This window comes from Heteronotia binoei, chromosome 2, assembly GCF_032191835.1.
Source record: "Heteronotia binoei isolate CCM8104 ecotype False Entrance Well chromosome 2, APGP_CSIRO_Hbin_v1, whole genome shotgun sequence".
Taxonomy (NCBI): domain Eukaryota; kingdom Metazoa; phylum Chordata; class Lepidosauria; order Squamata; family Gekkonidae; genus Heteronotia; species Heteronotia binoei.
The window spans coordinates 36,096,366-36,111,282 of record NC_083224.1 but is presented as its reverse complement, the minus strand read 5'-3'; the positions used below and the strand labels follow the sequence as shown (position 1 = coordinate 36,111,282).

General features: G+C 47.0%; 1 protein-coding gene across 1 annotated transcript in view; it reads right to left on the bottom strand.

The window, feature by feature from the left end:
- Positions 1 to 14,611, bottom strand: part of ATP9A (ATPase phospholipid transporting 9A (putative)) — a 141,682-nt gene extending 127,071 nt beyond the window's left edge. Inside the window, exon 1 of the mRNA XM_060230781.1 lies at positions 14,495 to 14,611. Within this exon, the coding sequence (XP_060086764.1) occupies positions 14,495 to 14,562 (68 nt within the window). The 5' untranslated portion in view covers positions 14,563 to 14,611. The remainder of the gene's footprint in view (positions 1 to 14,494) is intronic.
- Between the last annotated feature and the right edge of the window lie 306 nt (positions 14,612 to 14,917).

The following is a 14,917-nucleotide window of genomic DNA, read 5'->3' as shown; positions in this document are numbered from 1 at the left end:
AAAAGTTCCTCCCCTTCTTTAAGTGAGCCGGTGAGTGCTTTTGCAGAGCACTGCCCTTGTAAGTCATGCCCAAAGTGCACTTCTCTTTGGCTAAGAAGTTGGGGGTTTCCTTACCATTCAAATTAATGACTGCATGATGCACCCATCCAACATATCCATCAGCTCATCTCCTTTTATGATTAAAAGTATTATGTCTCTAGAACGGTGGCCAGCTGAACAATATCACCCTCATCCATTTTCAGTAGCTCCACCTTATCTGCCCTTTCAATTTGTTTCTGTGTTCCAGAGTGCAAGGCCCAAATGACTAACCCATTTCCCAGTCATGATTTAGCATTGTCATCTGATTGCTTTATTTCTATGGTGTTTTACGGGATGCTAGGCCCTGGCAGGACAACCCGAAGTTGTCTCCAGCAGTATCCAAATGGGCACTTCCGCATAGCAGACTCTCAAGGCACTTTGCTCCAGTTCATCTCTTGCTGAGACAAGGCATGTCTGCACATGGCTGTCTTTGGGAACCAAATGTCCAGCGCACCCAGTCCTACCACTTCCAACTCCTTGTGTTATTAGTCTGCCAGGGCTGACATCCTGACACCCTCGCTACTGCTAAGGCCAATCATTGGTCTATCATACAGCAGCTCTCCAGGGTCTCAGGCAGAGGCCTTTCATATCACTTACAGAGAGCCAGCATGGTACTAAGTGTTGGGCTAGTTTCCGGGAGGCCTGGGTTCAAATCCCCATTTGTGCCAAAGAAGCTCGCTGGTTGATCTTGGACCAGTCATACTGTCTCAAACTGAGCTATCTCACAGGGTTGTTGTGAGGATAAAATTGGGAAGAGCAGAACAGTGTGAGCCACCTTGGGGAGTAAGGTGGGGGTACAAATAAATTTAATAAATAAATACTACTTGGTCCAGTCTGGTACAGTAGTTGTGCATGGATTCTTATCTGGGAGAACCGGGTTTGATTCCCCACTCCTCCACTTGCAGTTGTTAGAATGGCCTTGGGTCAACCATAGCTCTCACAGAGCTATCCTTAAAAGGGCAGCTTCTGTGAGAACTCTCTCAGCCCCACCTACTTCACAGGGTGTCTGCTGTGGGGGAGGAAAGTAAAGGAGATTGTAAGCTGCTCTGAGACTCTGAGGTTCAGAGTGAAGGCAAGGGTATAAATCTAATATCATCATCATCTTCTTAACTGGAGATGCCAAGGATTGAACCTGGGACCTTCTTTCTCCAAAGCAGATGCTCTATCACAGAGCCGTAGCCCGCTACAGAAAATCCCAGAGTAAGATACCCAACTAGGCCTGGTTAATTGATTCTGGAAGCTTCTTTCAAGGCTTGGTCCCAGTTCCAGGTTAAGCTATCCAAAGCTGCCCCATGCTGCCAGAAGGATGCCATTCCAATGGCCTAAAGGCTAGGGTTTGCCATTCCATTTTGTGAAAGATATTAAAAACATTGTGGGAGCATTTAGCAGGACTCTAGCAACAGCATTTCTATCAGCTCCGGAGGTAAGGGAAAGCAGCTGAAAGGGAAAGCAACTGAAAATGGATGCAAGTTTGAAATAATGCATTTGCAACTAGATGAGGATGAGGGGCTCCAATAAGGTGGCCCCGCACCCCCAAATCCCAGTCATGTCCCTATTCATCTCCTGCCAATTCACTTCTTCTCATTATATGAGTCAGAATCATTTCCAGATCACTGTATGAAGAGATGAAACTGCCTTATACTGAATCCAGCCACTGGTCCATCAAGATCTGTATTGACTACTCAGTTGGGTGTCAAGTCTCCAGTGTCACAGGCTGAGGTCTTTTCATATCATCTATTACCTGATCCTTTTCAATGGTGATGCCGGGTATTGAACCTGGACCCTTCTGCATGCCAAGCAAGAAGCTCTACCACTAAGCCACAGCCATTCTATGTGCTTCTATGGAACTGTGAAGTTCATAGGATTCCTAGCCCAGGACTGGCAACTGGGGGGAACTTTGGAGGAAGTGGGGACATAAAAACCACCAATGGCACAACATCACTTCAAGTGCAAACCTGGAAGTGATATCATCACATAGGGTAATACTGTTTGACTCACTCAATGCTACTCAGGGCAGAAGCCTCCAGTTTCCTTATAGTTTTGCATAACGTTAACAACAACAACAACAACACATTTCTCCTCCTCTCTGCAACAACAACAAAAGAATCAGGTTCCACTGGGGTCAAGTCTGTTCAGGGCTGTCTCACCCTCCAGGGTTGCTTTAACTGGGCAAGTGTCCAAGGATAAAGCCTCAGAACAGAGCAAGAGGTTTCTCTTCACCCAATTTCCACCTTCTCCTCTGCCAATTACCTATTCCAATCCACCAGTGAATAGCTCTTCTTCCCTGGCTGCTCCTGGGCATACTTCCCTCCCATATTTTTGTATTTTTGTGTGAGAGTGTGCACACACACCTGGAAGTCATGGTGACCTCAGGTGACTGACCCCTGCTGGAGGCCTGGAGGATATTCAGGGAGGTAGCTGAATAAAGCCTGCCCTTGTCCTCCCAACTGCTGGTATTCCAAGAAGGTCTCCCATCCAAGAACTTGCCAGAATCAGCCCTGCTTAGCTTCTGATGAAATCAGGCTTGCCTGGCCTATTCAGGTCAGGGCAGCACTACCTGGGTTCAGCCAACCCTTCTCCCCCAACCCAGCCTTGAGAAGTGACAAGCCCCTGGATCCTTGCCTTGGATTGGTGAGCTCAGTGGCTCTTCCCCCTTGACTTCTTTAAAGAACTGGCAGTCCCATCTGACTTTCTCTAAGAAGGCCACTGCTGCCTGCTCTCTCTGTCCGTTTGTAAGAGCTCACCTGAGTCTTGGTGCCAGGGTCATCTCTGGTAGGAACACGCTAAATGAACGTGCTGCTGAGAGCCAGCTGGGCTCTTTCAAGATGGTTGATTCCTGAGTAGACTCCAGCACAGCCACGCCCTGCTGTGGCCAGTCAGACGACTTCCCCAGCTGTGGCATAGTATGCCTTTGGTGGGGTTTGCAGTCCCCTGGAGTAAGTGCGGGGACAGGGGTATCAACCCTAGGTCAAGAAGTTAAATAGACAAGGATTTCCCTCCCATAGTACAAAGAAAATTTGGCAAAACTGTTTCACAGTAGGGAGACTTTAACATTTTATACTTTCCTTTTCCATCTCTGAAATAGCCTCTCTCTCAGGTCAAGAGGAAATCCAAGAAAAAAATGAGGACATACAAGAAAAGACATATTTTTATTTTTGAAGTGAAAAGAATCCCACAAGCAACCTTATATAGATTCAGACCATTGGCCCATGTAGCACGTAACAATCTGCTTCAGTATCTGTGTAGCACATCAGCTAAATAAGACTGAGTCCTAAATGAACTTTTCATTTGCACGAACTTATTAGAAGGCTCACTCCCTCAACTCCAATAAGGAGTTGTTAATAAATGCCAGGCCTAGCTGAGTTGTAATTTCTGACATAAGCCAGGGACTGCCAAAAAAAAAAAAAGGGGGGGGGGAGGTGTCCAGGATCTGGAAAATCACAAAACCAGAATACATGGCTCTTGGTTCCTTTCTGGCTTGGAATTCACACAGGCTGAATACTGATCTACCTCACAATGCTGTTGTAATGCTACTTAAGAAAATGTGTGCAAGGTAATTGGAACATTTTAAACAATTCATACATGCCCACTTTTATTATTGTATTTGGCAATGGTACTCTTGGATCACATTATTTTACCCAGGGAGTAATTTTTCTCCATATGTCTTTCTCCTTTGGGAAAACTATAGCTGGCATTGATTGCCTGTTTTTTTTACATTGGGTTCTAGAGACAGATTGAACATTCTATTATTTACCAGTCGCTTACCTCACTAGTGGGCACCCTGTTTGACTTGCTGGTGGAAATCTTGGTCTTTGGTGCTAGAGATACCCAGATAGATAGTTCTGTGCAATTTTAAAATTCATGCCAATAACACCTTAACTGAGCTGGCTCAGGATTTCATAACTCCACTGGCTCCTATAGTTCCGTCTCAAGTTGTGATGAGCCATATGCATAACAAAGGACATAGCTTAGATTTAACATTTTGCACTAAATCTTGGGAGAATGCCTCATTTGGGGCTGGAGGTGCAGCCTGTGCCACAGCCCACAGGCCAATCTGGGGGTGACCAAACTCCAGCTTGAGAAGCACATGTGGCTTTTTCATATATGTTGTGTGGCTCTCAAAACCCCCACTGTCCTATTGGCCAGCTTGAAGAAGGCATTTCTCTCTTTAAATCACTTCTCCAAGCCAAGCCAAGCCAGTTGGTGGCTTGGAGAATGCATTTAAAGTTAAAGTTTCTTTCTTTCTACCTTTCCCTCACTTCTTCCTCCACATCTATTTTCCTTCCTTCCTCTCACTTCTTCCTCCTCATCTATTTTCCTCCCTCCCTCCCTTCCTTCCTTCCATCCTTCCTTCCTGCAGCTCTCAAACATCTGACACACATGTCTTGTGGCTCTCAAACATCTGACATTTATTCTATGTGGCTCCTATGTTAAGCAAGTTTGGTCACCACAGTGTTCCCTCTAAGCTGTTAGTGTGAGGTAGCTCACAGATTTTTAGCCTCCAGCTCACACATTTTTGTCTTAGCTCAGGAAGGATAACCCCAGAGCACGTTAATTTATGCAGTAGCTCACAACTTTAATGTCAGTAGCACAAAAAGTAGAATTTTTGCTCACAAGACTCTGCAGCTTAGAGGGAACATTGGCCACCACTGGTCCGATCACTGGAAAAAAAAACAATGGAGCACCAATACTGTGCAGGAATGAGGGGACAATTAAAATAGTCTACCTGCAGAGATAGGTAGGTTTTATAGGAACCCATGGAGGATGTTAAGATCTCACCAGACCAAGGCATCAACAGGCTCTGTTGATGCCATAGTGGGAATCTGGAATGAGAAGCTCCTGCAAACTTTCAACACAGTTGCCCCCTTTTGTTCTCTCCCACCATCAAGTCACAATCTGGCAACTTTGTTTGGCGTGGAGCTAGATGACTTGAAGAAGACTGGGAGACATCTAGAGCAGCTTTGGCAGAAATGCCTTACTGAATCTGGCAAGAGTGTGCTACAGACCTCCCTGGTAAAACTACGAGGTGGCAGTGAGAGCGGCAAAGAAATCGTTCTCCTCTGCTCCCACTATATCAGCTAATTTGTGGCCAGCTGAGTATCTTAAGATTTGTTGACTCCAAAGTTTGAGGCTTTAAATTCCCCAGAACTAATGACTGATTATGCCACTTTTGCAAAGTTCCCCCCCTTAGGACAATCCCTCATACATACCCTTATTTGAATACTGACTGAGACATAGCTGAGACACCAGGACTGCAGTGACACACACTAAATAATGCACTTTCAATCCACTTTCCAACTGGATTTTACTGTGTGAACTGACAAAATCCAGCTGGAAAGTACACTGAAAGTGGATTGAAAGTGCATTATTTAGTGTGTGATTGTAGCCTAGAAATTCACAGCTAGATCCCTTTGAACTTTGACTCTTAAAAGGTTATACCCCCAAAACCTTGTTGGTCTCTAAGGTGCTACTGGATTTGAATCTAGCTGTTCTAATGCACACCAACATGGCTACTTTCACGGAAATTCACAGTACACCATCTGGTCTATTTATGGATCATTTTGATCCTGTTACCACAGTGGAGGCTGACAGGACCCTGGGATGTGTGAAGCCCACAACTTGTACACTGGATTCATATCCATTCAGGCTGCTGAAAGAATGTAAGGATCATATCAATGAGTCCCTAAAGCTCATACCATTCAACATCCTGGCTCTTCTGAAGATGCCACCCTGCAAGTGGATAAGATTGGCAACTCTGTCATGTCTCCTACCTTGTGAAATGACCTACCTGAAGAGCCCAGGGAGGCAGCACATTCCGCAGAATGTACAAAACAGAAATGCCCATGGAACCATGGTATAATGGAACAGCTCACGAGGTTACTTTTATAAGAGAAGGGATTGTATTTTGCTGCATTGAGCCCTACCTTTGTAACCCACTATCCGCAATAGGGTATGTAATGCCTTACATAAGTTTTTTGTGTTAGTTGGTGTTTATTTGCATTGTTTTCCAAGGTTGTTTTCATCCCAAAGATTTGCAATGTTTCAGCCACTGGACTGGAGTGAGGTTTAGGGGTCCCCCCCCCATGTACCCATATGACATCTTCCTCTTTGTACACATACTGCTAACAGCACACACGCACGCGTGCGCACACACAATCTGCTTTATATTAAATTTGTAAAAATCACCCCCCCCCCCCCCCCGATGTTCTCAGCACTAGCAGATTCTTGTATTTGAAGGGGAAACAGCAAAATCAGCTAAGTGCTAGTCAGTTACTCTATTCATTTGTTGATGACTGCAAGGGGCCCCGGTCCTCAGCAGAAATTAACATAACAGAAGAGTATCACCTGCCTTTTAGACAGAGGGGAGGGGATCTTTGTAGAAGGATTCTTATTTTTTTTTTTAAGTTGTCAAGGTATTGCACTGTTCCTAACCAGTATTACCAGCACTGGTATCTGAATAATAATAATAATAATAATAATAATAATAATAATAATAATGATGATGATGATGATGATGATGATGATGATGATGATGATGATGATGATGATGATGATGATGATGATGATGATGATGATGATGATGATGATGATGATGATGATGATAATATTTTATTTGTATCCCGCCCTCCCCGCCTAGGCAGGCTCAGGGCGGCTAACAGCATTTCATAAAACATACAATGATAAATATAAACTTTAAATTTAACAAATATAAAACTTTAAGTCTGAAGCAGTGTGCATGCGAACAAAAGTTTATACCCAGAAAAAAAAATACTTTGTTCGTCTTAAAGGTGCCACTGGACTCAGACTTTGTTCTACAGCACTACTCATGGTTTAGGAAAGGAAAGGTCTCCTGTGCAAGCACCAGTTGTTTCCGACTCTGGCGTGACGTTGCTTTCACGTTTTCACGGCAGACTTTTTACGAGGTGGCTTGCCATTGCCTTCCCCAGACATCTGCACTTTCCCCCCAGCAAGCTGGGTACTCATTTTACCGACCTCGGATGGATGGAAGGCTGAGTCAACCTCAAGCCGGCTACCTGAAAACCCAGCTCCCGCCAGGAATTGAACTCAGGTCGTGAGCAGAGCTCAGGACTGCAGTACTGCAGCTTTGACACCTTGTGCCACAGGGCTCTTATTCATGGTTTAGAAACAAACATAAACCAAATAAGAATAGAATTGCCTTTTAGGGAGGGGGGATCATCTTCAGATATGTGGAGGGTTTTTAAAAATTTTGTTAAAGCATCCTGTTATTCCTATTCGCTGTTGCTCATGCTGGCGATTTTTTAAAAAAATAATAGAAGAGACTCATGCATAGCTCTTTTAGGGAGGGAGGAAGGGGCTATTGTAGGTGTCTACAAATATGTGGACTTAAAAAAAAAAAGGTATTGTGTTATTTCTATATAGCCTACCCATGCTTCTCAAAATTAAAAAAAAATTAAAACAGGGTAAGTGATTAATCCTGAGGTCAACATGAAGAATATAGCAGGAGATGGGTTTCAATATCCATAAGGTATGAAAGGGAAATCATGGCTAAAAATGGAGAGAAAAGGGATTACTCTAGGCTAGGGGTGATCACATTGTGTGGCTCTTGAAGCCGACACTGACTCTTCAGCCAGCCTGGAGAAGGCATTTCTCTATTTTAAATCACTTCTCCAAGCCAAGCCAGCTGACGGCTTGGAGAATGCATTTAATAATATAATAATAATAATAATAATAAACTTTTATTTATAGAGCCAGTTTGGTGTAGTGGTTAAGTGTGCGGACTCTTATCTGGGAGAACCGGGTTTGATTCCCCACTCCTCCACTTGCACCTGCTAGCATGGCCTTGGGTCAGCCATAGCTCTGGCAGAGGTTGTCCTTGAAAGGGCAGCTGCTGTGAGAGCCCTCTCCAGCCCCACCCACCTCACAGGGTGTCTGTTGTGGGGGGGGGGAAGGTAAAGGAGATTGTGAGCCGCTCTGAGACTCTTCGGCGTGGAGGGCGGGATATAAATCCAATATTTTCTTATATCCCACCCTCCCCGCCAGAGTAGGCTCAGGGCGGCTCACAGGACATGGTGCATACCATGATTTCAATAAAATACAATTAATACAATAAAATACAGTTAAAATGCAGTTAGATAAATAAATTTAAAGTTAAAGTTGCTTTCTCCCTCCCTCCTCCCATCTGTTTGCTTGCCTGCCTCCCTTTTCCTTCAAAAATCTGATGCTCGTGTCTTGCGGCTGTCAAACATCTGACATTTATTCTTTGTGGCTCTTATGTTAAGCAAGTTTGGCCACCCCTGCTCTAAGCTGTATGGAATTTTCCTTGCAATGCAATTTCGCACAGAATCACATCATTCAACAGATACTCATGGGGAAATTATCCTGATGTTAGAAGCAGCCCAGGTCATCATTTCAGTCCTACTAACATTTTTTATTCAATGTCTCATGCTTTCTGAGTGAATTGTTTTCCTCTGTTTTAAGTTCAGTATTGAGTCTCAGCAAGAAAGGTAGGCTGTATAACAGGGGTGGCCAAACTTGCCTAAAAGAGCCATACAGAAAAAACATCAGATGTTAAAGACCCACAAGACATGAATGTCAGATGTTTGAAAGCTGCAAGGAAGGCAGTCAGACTGGCAAATAGATTGGGGGGATAGAAAGGTGGAAAGAAAGCAACTTGGAATGCATTCTCCAAGCTGCCAGCTGGCTTGGTTTGGAGAAGTGATTTAAAGAGACAAATGCCTTCTCCAAGCCAGCTGATGGGGCAGTGGGGGCTTCGAGAGCCACACAGCATGTATGAAAGAGCCACATGTGGCTCCTGAGCCACAGTTTGGCCAGCCCTGCTATATATCAAGTAAATAAAACAATTGTAGGACCTGTCAAAAATACCATGTATTAAGTGTGGAGCCGTTGTTATGCAACGTAGGTCTTCTAGTATTAGGAGAGGATGGACTTGGGGGAGGCCAGTCTATCCACATTACTGGAAAGGTTCTTGGGCTGCAATTCAAAAAATACTTTGTTGGGAGAAAGCCCGACTGAATAAAATGGGACCTATTTTTGAGTAGACCTGCTTAAGCGTGCTGGCTTGGGGCATGCATTCAGACTTTCATATTGAATGCAGAGGGGCGGGGGGGAGCCATGTCACATTGACACCAGCCTTGGAAATCATAACAAGCCTGAGGTTTTGAACTCCAGCTTGCCAAAAATAAACTCTTAAAAGACTAGAAATGAGTGTAGTTAAAGAGGAGAGAAAGCCACTATGGAATGCGCTGCTGCTGCAACCAGCCTAACAACTTAGTTCTGTGCTGTCAACCACTCCGGATAGTTATAGGAATGCCACTTCTGTGACCCAGTTGAGCAAAGTGACTCTCTTGTCTCTAATAGAGCTCTGGAGCGAAGGTTAGAGCAGAGTAATTGCTGCAAGCATGACTAACAAGGCAAGCCATGTAACAGTGTCAACAAAACTCCACTCGTAATTGTAGAATGCCTTAAAAAGAAAGCAAGAACAGCCAAGGAATGTGAATCGGTTTAGAGACAGTATTCCTCATCTTATGGATTGTGCTGACATATTATGTAATCAGCCTTGAATTGCAATGAGAATCGTGGATGAGAAATAAATACATACATATTCCACACCCATGAAGTTGTGTTCACAATTGTCTTGAAGTTGGGGCCACCATAATGATGACAGCCAGAGTTTTACATCTTCTAAGGGCTGTTTAGGACTCTCATGAGGGACAGGATTTGATGCTGTTTGAGCTGCCCAACAAGTCTATACAACTTGTATGGTAACACCTGGCCCCACTAATTGCATACGCTGGCCAGCCAGGAAGCTCCTATGTCTGCAGGTTTGCAGAACTACAAAAACAGAACTACAACACTTGTCAGGGATGCTCTAGGCCAGGGATGTTGAACATGTGGCCCGGAGGCCGAATCAGACTTTCAGAGGGTTCCTATCAAGCCCCCGAACAACTGGCTGTCATCTGCTCCTTCTTCCTCTCTCTTGCTTCCTTCTACATCACAGCTTGCTTTGCAAGGCTTGCACAGGAGCTACAGAGCAAAACCTTTATTTTCTCCATTGGCTGAGGCGCTTCCCTTGGGGAGGAAGGCAGAGCTTGCTTTGCCAGCCTCTCTCAATTGCAAACTAGAGCTACTGAGCCAAGCCTCTCTTCCTTCTGTTGACTGAGGCTCCTCCCCCTCCTGGTCCCCTGGGGAAGGAAGGAAAGAGCCAGAGCTTCCTTTGCTCAGTTCCCTGGATCCCGTGGAAGAAATACAAAGAAAGCACATTTAAAACCAAGTGCTACTGTTTTAAGCATATTTTAAGGGTTTTTTTTTTTAAAAAAATCTTTAATTGTGTTTGTCTGTGTCCTTTATAAAGTTTATATCTCTGCTACCTAATCTTAAATAGGTTCACACATGGCCCAGCCTGACATGGCCCAGCACAAAAAGGTCTCATTTATGTCAGATTCGGCCCTCATAACAAATGAGTTCAACGCCCCTGCTGTAGGCTGATCTTGCATTGGGCTGGGGGTTGGACTAGATGGCCTGTATGGCCCCTTTCAGCTCTGTGATTCTTTGATTCTTTAAGACTGTTAAGCTCTCTGCAGGCTATGGATATTGGTGGGTCAGATGAACAGGTGAAGCTGTCCTACACTGAGTTAGACCATCAGTCCATCTAGTCGATGACTGTCTGCTCTGACAGGCAGATGTTGAGGATTGAACCTAGGACCTTCAGTATGCAAAAAGAGATGCCCTACCACTGAGCTACAACCCCACCCAAATGAGCATACAAACATGTGAAGCTGCAGTATGTTGAGTCAGTCCACCGGTCTTTCAATGTCAGTACTGAACAATGGCTCTGCAGTCTCTCTGCTGTTTCACATCACTTACTACCCAAACCTTTCGGTTGGAGATGGCTGGGATTGAACCTTTGACCTGCATGCAAAGCAGATGTTGTGCTACTGAGCCATAGTCCCTCCCAAAGTTGTTGTATAGGCCTGCTCTAACAAACATCACATCGTATTGAGCCATCTCACCCAGCACTGTCCACTTTAAGGTCTCCGGCAGAGCTCTTTCAGTCCAGCTGCCAGGGAAGCGAAGAAGAGCTCAACCTGCTCTCAAAATTGCTCTAAAACTAGACTATTTCTCTCCCTTTCTGAAAACAAATGTGGCTATCATCTTACAATTTGCCCCTCAACAAACAGTTGCTTTATGCATGCGTTATTCATTTAGCATCTCCACCAATAAAACCAATACTGAATCCATGGCTTGGGTCCCAGAAACCTAAAGGAAATCATTAAGCTTCTGGCAGCCTGACCTGAAAACAGCCTGTACAAGCCATATAGCAAAATGCTGAAAACATGGCAGCGCAAATGCTCATAAAGGGATGTGTGATTTCTGCATTAGGGCCTGTAACCAATAGTTGGGTTCAACAGCCACTGCTAGTGACGTTCGTAGTAAGCTGGGGCCGTTTGTAGTAAGCTGGCTTTTAAACTGCACAAAGCCAAACGCAGCTCAGCAGGAGGATGAGAAGATCATTATGCCTACTGCCTTCTCCAGGCTGATACAGAGGCAGCAAAGCATCTGGCAAGACACCATATCTATTGAGATAATTAGTTTGGCATAGTAGGTTACAAGCTGAAGGGCTGCCTCCTCTCACACACAATTGTGTTCAAGGAGTAAGTTTTCGTGCGCATGAACTCTTTGCTTACTCCCAGGGTCGACCCTGCCACTAGGCAAACTAGGTGGTTGTCTAGGGTGCTGGCCTTCTGGGGGTGCTAAATTGGGTGCCCCCCACGTGACTCAATGACCTGAGCTATCCAGGTCTCTGAACAGTTTCAAGTTCTGTGATTTTCATTTTTCCCACAATTCATTTGTTTTTGAAAATTGGTTATCAGTGCAGGGAGGTGTGTGCCAGATAGTCCTAATTTGGCTACTATTTCTACCCTTTCATCTTTCTTTCTTTTCTTTTTTGCTGACTTATGGCGACTCTTGTGGGATTTTCAAGGCAAGAGACATTCAGAGGTGGCCCTACATCCCCACCCTGGTATTTCTTGATGGTTTCCTTTCCGAATACTGACCAAGGCTGACCCTACTTAGCATCTGAGACCTGACAAGATCAGGCTTCCCCCACTCCCTTTAATATTTCTTGGGCACAAAGAATATGAGATTTGACCCTGGAGGTCCCTTCCAACTCTATGATTCTATAGATGCATAGATCCCAGCAACCTGTCCAGTCAAAATTAAGCCCTACGTTGTCTTAAAAAAAAAAATGACAGGCCAAATTCCATTAGGATACTTTTAACACATATAATGCAAACTAGCCACCATATATTTAAGGTTGTTTGGGGTTTTTTTGCTACAGTGCGTGATGGAGCATTTCCAAGACAAAATCCACAGGCATGGGAAGGGTTAAGGCCTTTTCCTGACCAGGAATCCTCCCATCTTTTGCTTTGGCAAACAAACTCACTTCACAAGGCAACATAAAGAAAGGTGTGCCTCGTAGGAGATACAATGTGTATTGCATTCATTACTCCTTACGTACGGCTTCTACCCACGTGAGACGGAAACAAACAGGAATCTCTGGGCACCTTAGAGAATAACAGCCATTTTGACAGATTACTGTTTTATTGCTTTCACGTGCTCATGCTGCCTAGATCAAAGGTTTGCTCAATTTGTTAATTTTACTATTCTGTCATTGGATCTTAAATTTGTACCATTTTGCATTCTATACCACAGCCTACCAGCTATATATAGCCTTGCTCACTGTACCTGATTCCTTGTCTGATGAAGTGTGCTTGGAGCACACAAAAGCTTACGTTCTGAATAAAACTTTGTTGGTCTTAAAGGTACACTTGACTCCTACTTTGTTCTACTGCTTCAGACCAACACGGCTGCCCACTTGGGTCCAGCCAGCATAAGTATTTATGGACTACAGCCCACTACTTCAGAGGCACTGAGTGGACCATTTTATGCACAAGGTATGAAAGACAAAACAAACCATGGGGTCAAGAAGCCACAGAATGCAAATTGCAACCATGCAAAATACAGATCTAATCAACTAAAACACGCAGACCAATCACTAGCTACACAACTGTGTGAGAAAAGTTGCATCAAGTCCCAGCTCACTCATGGCAACCTCGAAGGGTTTTCAAGGCAAAAAACGAAACAGCTGCCATCACCTGCTTCTGTGTAGCTATGCTGGACATTCCAGATGGCCTCCCATCCACATATTAACCTCTCTGGGCTTAGCTTCCAGCATCTGACTAGTGCTAACCTGGGCCATTAGCTGCTTATTTGTGCTGAATCAGAATTATTAAGGTGCCAGAATAGGCAGGGTCGCAGCTGTACTACATCAGGGGGGCAAGCGCAAGAGGCTGCCCAAAGGCTCCGGAAATCGTCGGGCTGCAGAAGCCACTGACCTTTCAGACATCTGGCTTTATTAGACATGTTAAAGGGGGTGGCCAAATCTCCAGGTCGGGGCCTGGCACCTCTAGGGACGGGGCTTGCTAGGCCATGGCCTTCCAGAGAGGGGTTGTCTTGTCTCTGCACTGCCCCTCCATTAGGCCCTGACAAATGTCCAATTCAGATGCAACGGCAAAAAGCCCAGGCGTGCCTTCTGGATCTGCTTCCCAGATGGGCACCGCGATTGCTTCACCATCCAAGGGCATCGATGGAGGAAACAGGCTGTTTCCAGCCTAGCTGAGGAGGGCAGGTTCTTGCTCTCCCTGCCGGGTGCCTGCTCGAATCGGTTCCCGCAGAGGCTGCTGCTGCTGCTCCCGGGAAGGCGAGGGCTCCCCGCCCTGTCCTTCCCCCCCTTCCTGGGCGATCCCCCTCAGCCTGGCTTTCCTTTCCCCCAGACTGGAACAGCGGCAGCCCTCCCGGGTGCCTGGGCTGGGCGGGCCCCTGAACAATGGCGTCAGGAGGAGCAACCTGTCAGCTTCCCCCGCCCCGCCCGAGCAGCCTTGGCCAAGGAAGGGGGCCAGCCAGGCGCCCGCCCTCACACCCCGACTGGAGCCGAGGGATCCCTTGCCCAACGCCGATCCCCCCCCCTTACCCCAGCCCCAAGCCCCGCGGGGAAGAAGGGGACGTCGCCATAGCCGCTTCCTCCTCCACCCCCCCCCCCCCGGCTGAGCAGCCCCAGACTGAAAAGCAGCAGCAAGGCAGACAGGGTCAGCGCGCGAAGGGTCCCACGCGGGAGGGGGCGCTGTTGGGGGGGGGCTTTGGGGGATGGAGCAAGCTGGCCGCCTCTCTCCCTCCCTCCCTCCTTCCTGGCCCCGCCGCCCTTGCTTGCCGATGGCCCGGCCGGGCTCAGCTTTCCAGCCGGGGCGAGGGGAAGAGGCCAGGGGCGCGCACGCAGCCGGCCAGCCAGAGCCCCGGGAGGGAGGGAGGGAGAGACGCAGGCGAGGAGGAGGAGGAAGGACCGGGGGGGGCGGCTTACCCGCCGCGGTGCTTGCTGTCCATGCGCTTCTTCTGCCTGACCGGCTGCAGGGGGATGTTGTCGCTCATGGCCGGCAGAGCCAGGCTGGGCGCAGCCGCGGGCGGGGAGGAGCGCCGGGGATGGGTTCGGCTTCTGCTCAGCTCGGCCTCGCCTGCACCGCCGCCGCCGCCGCCGCCGCCGTGCTCTGACAGCGGCGCTCGCGCCCGACGACCGGGCGGGCTGGACGGCGGCGCGCGCAGGTAACGTGGACGCTTACGCGCCCCCTCCCCCGCGAGTCTTCTCGCGCTCTCCCCCTCCCCTCGCCCACCGTTGGGTGGCGTTGCTGCCCCCCCTCACCCTTAGGCGACGCTGCCCCTCCCGGCTCCCCCTCCTCCCCCGTCGTGCATGCCAACTCCCGGGCGATGCCTTCTCTCGCCGCACCCT